This window comes from Rhinopithecus bieti, unplaced genomic scaffold (genome assembly GCF_001698545.2).
Source record: "Rhinopithecus bieti isolate Rb0 unplaced genomic scaffold, ASM169854v2 scaffold_33474, whole genome shotgun sequence".
Classification (NCBI taxonomy): Eukaryota; Metazoa; Chordata; class Mammalia; order Primates; family Cercopithecidae; genus Rhinopithecus; species Rhinopithecus bieti.
Window position 1 is genome coordinate 485,960 of NW_016814460.1, and position 7,108 is coordinate 493,067.

General features: G+C 45.8%; 1 protein-coding gene across 2 annotated transcripts in view; it reads right to left on the minus strand.

Moving 5' to 3' along the window:
• The window catches only part of COPZ1 (coat protein complex I subunit zeta 1), a 28,922-nt gene that overhangs the window by 7,066 nt on the left and 14,748 nt on the right, over positions 1-7,108 (minus strand). The window contains exons 2-5 of one of the 2 annotated variants that reach the window (XM_017850938.1): positions 5,899-5,967; positions 4,198-4,279; positions 3,172-3,263; positions 781-836 (exon numbers count right to left, since the gene is read on the minus strand). In XM_017850938.1, coding sequence (XP_017706427.1) covers positions 781-836; positions 3,172-3,263; positions 4,198-4,279; positions 5,899-5,967 — 299 coding nt within the window. The remainder of the gene's footprint in view (positions 1-780; positions 837-3,171; positions 3,264-4,197; positions 4,280-5,898; positions 5,968-7,108) is intronic. The other variant, XM_017850939.1, reaches the window with a different exon arrangement.

A 7,108-nucleotide genomic window follows, 5' to 3' on the forward strand; every position in this document is an offset into this window, starting at 1 on the left:
AAAAAAAAAAAAAAAAAAAAGAAAAGAAAAAAAAAATTGGGAGTGTTGCTTCCATTCCCGAAGTACTGAATGACATTCTATCTGGGACACTTCCTTATGCTTGCCCTTTCCCTACTTCTAATGTCAAGAATGAAGCCCAGGAAAGCACCTTGAGGATGCTCAGATCTGACAGGGCCACGGGGGATTACAAGAGTAAACACAGAGGTAAAGATTCGGCTCCCTCCCAGTCCCCTTCCTTAGTAAGATCACTATTCCATAGGAGGGACATACTCTCCATCCAGTCCTCCCCAGTAGCATGAATTACTATGAATTAATAAACCGACCTTCTTTCTTTCTTTTTTTCTTGAGACACAGTCTCACTCTGTCGCCAAGTTTGGAATGTAGTGGTGTGATCTCGACTCACTGCAAGCTCCGCCTCCCAGGTTCACGCCATTCTCCTGCCTCAGCCTCCTGAGTAGCTGAGACTACAGGCGCCCACTACCATGCCCAGCTAATTTTTTGTATTTTTAGTCGAGATGGGGTTTCCCCATGTTAGCCAGAATGGTTCACCTGACCTTGTGATCCACCCGCGTTGGCCTCCCAAAGTACTGGGATTACAGGCGTGAGTCACCGCGCCTGGCAAAACCCAACTTCTTAAACTAAATCAACTCCCTGGAGCCTTTGCCAATCTCCTACAATCCCTGAGCCTGAAGAAGGTTACTTTATCTCCCAAACAGAAATCAACAATGCCCTGCTGTTTCCATCATAACTTGGGGGAAAAAAAAAGAATGTCCTGCTCACCTCAGCATCTGGCTCAATGAGTCGAAGAGGCAGTTCAGAACTGCCATAAGCATCAACTGTTGGGAAACAGAGGAGGCAGAAGGATAAGGTTCAAGGCCCTGAAAGCTGCTACCTAAAAACAAAACCTCCTAATTCATTAAACATCAAAAGACACAGGCTTTCACAAAGGACCAAAAGCATAAGGTGGAAGTGAGAGCACAACAGGAAAACGACCTGTGGTTTCTCACAGAAATAAATTCTGCTACATGATCCCACAATTCAACATCTCTTTTAGCCAAAAGTTTAAACAGAACTTTCTTGTCACAGTCCTCTACAATGTCTTTACCAACTGTATGTGTGTTACCTGATGTCTTAGGTAGAGAAATCATTAACCAAGCAATAGCTGAGGTGAGAGGAAGGCTGCAGAGTTAGTGTAAAAAGCATGGACTTTAATTGGCTGGGCACAGTGGCTCACACCTGTTAACATCTAGACCCTGTCTAGACCCTGACTCTAGCCCAGCACTTTCGGAGGCCGAGGCAGGCAGATTGCTTGAGCTCAGGAGTTGAGACCAGCCTGGGCAACATGGCAAAACCCCATCTCTACAAAAAATACAAAAAAAATTAGGCTGGCATGGTGGTGGGCACCTGCAGTCCCAGCTACTTGGGAGGCTAAGGTGGGAGTATCACTTGAGCCTGGGAGCCAGAGGTTGCAGTGAGCCAAGATTGCACCACTGCAATCCAGCCTGGGAGACAGAACAAAAACCCTGTCTCAATTTTTTTTTTTTTTTTTTTTGAGAGTCTCGCTCTTGTCGCCCAGGCTGGAGTGCAATGGCACAATCTCAGCTCACTGCAACCTCCACCTCCCAGGTTCGAGCAATTCTCCTGCCTCAGCCCTCCCAAGTAGCTGGGATTACAGGCATCTGCCACCACGCCCAGCTAATTTTTGTTGTTGTTGTTGTTTGAGACGGAGTTTTGCTCTGTTGCCCAGGCTGGAGTGCAGTGGCGCAATCTCAGCTCACTGCAACCTCCGCCTCCCAAGTTCACACCATTCTCCTACCTCAGCCTCCTGAGTAGCTGGGACTACAGATGCCCACCACCACACCCAGCTAATTTTTTGTATTTTTAGTAGACATGAGGTTTCACTGTGTTAGCCAGGATGGTCTCGATCTCCTCACCTCAAGTGATCCTCCCGCCTTGGCCTCCCAAAGTGCTGGGATTACAGGCATGAGCCACCGCGCTCAGCCTATGTCTCAAAATTTCTTAAAAAGCATGGACTTTAAGTCAGACAGATATGGGTTTGAATCCAAGCTGAGCCATTTTCTACATGTGTGACCCTGAGAAAGTTATTAGGTTAAACTACATCAAACTGCCACTTTTGTAGTTTTCATAATGGTCACATACAAGTAATTTCTTATGGTTCTTCATGGTTTGGTTTCCTCATTTGTAAAACAAAGGCACTAATGCCTACAACTCATGGAAGTGCTGCAAGGTTTAAATAACAATGTACTTTACAAAGCACTTATACCAATAATAAGAGCTCAGTAAGAGTTGACTTTCTTGGCCGGGCGCGGTGGCTCAAGCCTGTAATCCCAGCACTTTGGGAGGCCGAAACGGGTGGATCATGAGGTCAGGAGATCGAGACCATCCTGGCTAACATGGTGAAACCCCATCTCTACTAAAAAAATACAAAAAACTAGCCGGGCGAGGTGGCGGGCGCCTGTAGTCCCAGCTACTTGGCAGGCTGAGGCAGGAGAATGGCGTGAACCCGGAGGGCGGAGCTTGCAGTGAGCTGAGATCCGGCCACTGCACTCCAGCCTGGGCCACAGAGCAAGACTCCGTCTCAAAAAAAAAAAAAAAGAGTTGACTTTCTCAAACTTTGACTTTTGCCTCAAATTATCTGGGGGCTTATTTTTATTTTTTATTTATCCATTCTCCTAGAATTTGCTACCTGAGGCAAATAGCTTTTCCTGCTTATAGGAAGCAGGTTAGGACTATACCCAAGGTCTTCTCAAGTGACCTATTCATAATGTATGGTTTCAACACGACTCAGGTTGTTAGCTAATTGGCTCAAACTCAGTCAGGTATGGACCCTTCATAGAAGGAGCAAGTATCTCCCTGCAATCTTGACCATACCTCAGAAATCCATCTTAAAAAATACTACTCAGGGAAGGGTATTAAAACATATATGATGTTTCCTAATGGATATAAAAGATCAATCCAGGAAAACTTCCTTTCTAGGCGATTCATTTGCTGGGCCATGTTTGTGAGGCTGGTGGGATCTCTGACAACTTCATTAACTTGGTCAGAAGCTAGAGGAACACGGCTCTATCAGGGCCCCAAACCAGTGGCTATGTACTGCCTGTGGTTTAGAAAGTAGGATCAGAAATAGCAAAGAGGGGTAGGGATTCTCACCTCATTTTCATAGGAGCTGCCAATCACATAGAAATAGAGATCTATACTGCTTTTGTATACCACTGTCAGGCCTTCCAAGAGGGCAATTTCACCTGGTGGGGGAAAAAAAGTAGAAAGAGTGGGTGGCCTGAGGTAAGGAAGTAGGAAAGAAGGAGTTACCAGCCAGGTGCAGTGGCTCACGCCTGTAATCCCAGCACCTTGGGAAGCTGAGCCATGTGGATCACCTAAGGTCAGGAGTTCAAGACCAGCCTGGTCAACATGGTGAAACCCCATCTCTACTAAAAATACAAAAATTAGCTGGGCGTGGTGGTGTGCACCTGTAATCCCTGCTACTCAGGAGGCTGAGATGGGAGAAGCACTTGAACCTGGGAGGCGGAGGTTGCAGTGAGCCAAGATTGTGCCACTGCACTCCAGCATAGGTGACAGAGAGAGGCTCTATCTCAAAAAAAAAAGAAAAAAAAAAAAAGGTATTACTGTGAATTCCTAGTATCCAGCTGTTTTGGGCTAAGGTGAGGCCAACTGTAATGACCTCCAAAGCCAGAAGATGATCTGCACTTCTTGGGTGGTGGCAGAAGAGAAGCATAAACTTGGGGGAGTCTAAATGTATCTTCTCTAACCACCATCCTCCGTTCCTGCCCACTATACCTATTTCCCTCCTTGTATATGAGACAGGATACTAGTCGATCCTTCGGAGGTGAAAATGCAGAGCGGTCACCTTTACAGACTTCCATTTACCTGCCCTAATGGATGCGGTACAATAAGCAGAGCTGCAGTTAAATTTGTCAAGTGAGGCTCATAAATCCAGGGACTAGACAGGTAGCTAACAGCCAACCTTCCAGCACGGTATTCCCGCGTGAGGTACACTCACCTCCCCATTACATTCTGAAGAGTTTATTATACAAGGGGAGGAAGAAAAAAAAAAAAAAGAGGCAGAGTCATTTTATCCTTTCTCCGCAGCCCTGCTACCACCCCCTTTCCACCATGGTTCCCCACAACACAGGGAGTAGTGAAAGGAAAATGACCTACTGTCAGTCCGATGAGTCTTGTTGAAAATGTTCTTCTCAAAGGCCTTTTGCTCCTTGACACTGGGGTAGGTGTCGTCATAGTACTGGTCAGAGGGAAGGAGACAGGGTTGGGTCACTAGAGCTGGAAGCCAGAATGATTAGTGACTATGCTTTGCCCTGGGATCTTGGATTTCTCTCCTTCAAGGCATGGGGCAAGGGAGAAATACTGACATGGAAAAGGAAGGACTGTAGAGGCAGAGAATGGGCAGTGAGTAATCTAAGAAAAATAAATAAAAGACCCTGCCATAAGCAACCCCACCTCACATTTCTAAGACTGTCTGAGGGCAGAAGCCTACCAGCCCTACGGTGAGGCTCTGTGCCTGTCTGCAATCTAGACCTCTCCTAAAACCATTCTCATCAAGTGTTTCCTAGGAGCTACCCCATGTCAGGAAGCAGTGCTAGAGAACACAAAAAACACTAGAAGCACAGAACATCTCCATAGACCCTCACTCACTGTATGAAGCTGAGGCATGGGGAAAGGCTACAAAAACCTCCTCCAAAGAAAGGCAAACCCTGCCCTATGGTCCATCTTAGCTTTCTTTTCTGCAAGCTGAAAGAAGCATCCAGCATACCACTGAGCCCATTCCCAGGCTCTCCCTGGCAAGGGGGAGGAGATGCAGGCTGCTAAATCGCTAGCTCTTTAGGGGCTAATCCGTTGCAGTCAGCTGAAGACCTATGACAGGTCTGGCATTTAGTAACTGGATAACTGTTTCAAAAGGTGTCCTGCATAGTTACATCCAATTACAGGGAGGAACAGCTGGTGAATTCTAAACTAATCTCTACCTGCTGATTGATTTATGCTATGCTCGCCCGGAGTTAATACACCAGGGACAGAAGAAATTTCTACAGGAGGGGGAGAATATGGAGGGAGAGAGGGGTGTCCTTTCTTCTTTCTTCCAACAGATCCAAAGTTGAAAACATCACTCTGGGAAAGTCAGGAGGTAACAAGCTTGATGGTGACTATAGACCTAGGAATGGAACCTTGGAACTGCAAGAGAATTCTCTGGAAAAACCCAGGCAGGGTGACATGGTAGAAGAGAAGGGGATAGGAATGATGGACATGGGCAGACTGCCTCTTAGCATCTACATACTGCTTTGTTAGGAACCAAGGTTTCAAAGCTTTTTCCTAATCTGATGTTGACAACAAAGGAGGTCAAAGTCTGAGGACAGTAAGCAGGGCAGCAGTACAACAAAGGGACAAAAGAAAACAGGTTTTATCTGGAGTAGGCAAGATAAGATGGAAGAATTCAGGCTGGGTATGGTGGCTCACACCTGTAATCCCAACACTTTGGGAGGCCAAGGTGGGCGGATCATGAGGTCAGGAGTTCAAGACCAGTCTGGCCAACATGGCGAAACCCTGTCTCTACTAAAGATACAAAAAATTAGCCGGGTGTGGTAGTGCATGCTGTAATTCCAGATACTCAGGAGCCTGAGGCAGGAGAATTGCTTGAACCTGGGAGGCAGAGGTTGCAGTGAGCCAAGGTTGTGCCACTGCACTCCAGGCTAGGCGACAAGAGCGAAACTCCATCTCAAAAAAAAAGATGGAAGTATTCTCAAAATTATACTACTGAGCAACATGAGTTAATAGGGGATCAGTCCCAAGATTCAAATCTCAGAATAAGCCTTTGTGTTGTTCCTAAATTAATTCAAAAGGGAATCTCACCTTGGCAAAAAGTCGATCTCCATCATTGTCCAGAATCAGGATGGCTTTGACAGTATACAGGGAAGGTTCCTGAAGAGATACGAACATACCTTCAGTCCTGAAGGCTCCCACCACCACTGGTAAACCAGATACCTTCCCCTAGTCCCACTGGGGCTGCAAGGGGATACAGAGGTACCTCTGTAAGTCCCTTACCTCAACATGGTCAGATTTTGATATTTCCCATTGAGAAAGACTGAGGGTAAGTAAACTGAGAAAGCATTTAAACAAAGGATTCCAAAGTACCATCAGAGAAACAGTTTCTCTGACGCACAGGGGGCTTAATCAAGAGAAGTCATGCTGTTATTTCCAAATATTATGGTACAGTTATTTTCCAAATTACCCTCTTCCTTCCTGCTCTCCCATGTATAGGCGGTTACAGAATGTGACCAGATTAATTAAAAGGCACTGAACAAGGCCATTTGAAAATAGGGTTGAATGTCCTAGTATACTTGGAAGTTTCTGCAGTCTGAATGCAGTGGCAATGCAGAAACATAAAGCAAGTCTTCCCTAAACCACCCACACACACTGAGCAGAGGGAAAAGAGCGTTTACACACACACACACACACACACACACACACACACACACACACAGGCACACCAGTTCTCAATGCAGCTTAGTAAAATAGCCATCTTCCAAAAACTCTCCTGTCCTCCAATTCTTCTACTATACCCTAACTAACACTACCAATTAACTTCCAAGGACAAAAGCCAATCTGAATTTTGGGGGAGTTAAGAAGCAGTGAAAAAATGATCTATCTGAGAAACACTCTGGGGCCTAGAGTGAGTGAGCAAGAGGGTTTTTTTTTTCCACTACCAAGAATCAAATAAGGAATCACAGCCTCAGTCTTAATGGTTCTTCAACTGTAAGTATATCACTTGCAAAAGCTGTGGTGGTCTGGTGCTCTCCTCTACCCCTGCAACCTCGAGGAAGCCAGCTAACTAGGAGAAGAAAAATTGCAGGAGGCTGAGGCAGGAGGATTGCTTAAGGCCAGTTCAAGACCAGCCTGGGAAACATAGGGAGACCCCCATCTCTACAAAAATAAAAAAATTAGCCAGGTGTGGTGGTGTGCATCTACAGTCCTGGCTACTCAGGAGGCTGAGGTGAGAGGATCTCTTTTTTGTTTATTTGTTTGTTTGTTTCGAGAGGATCTCTTTTTTTTTTTTTTTTTT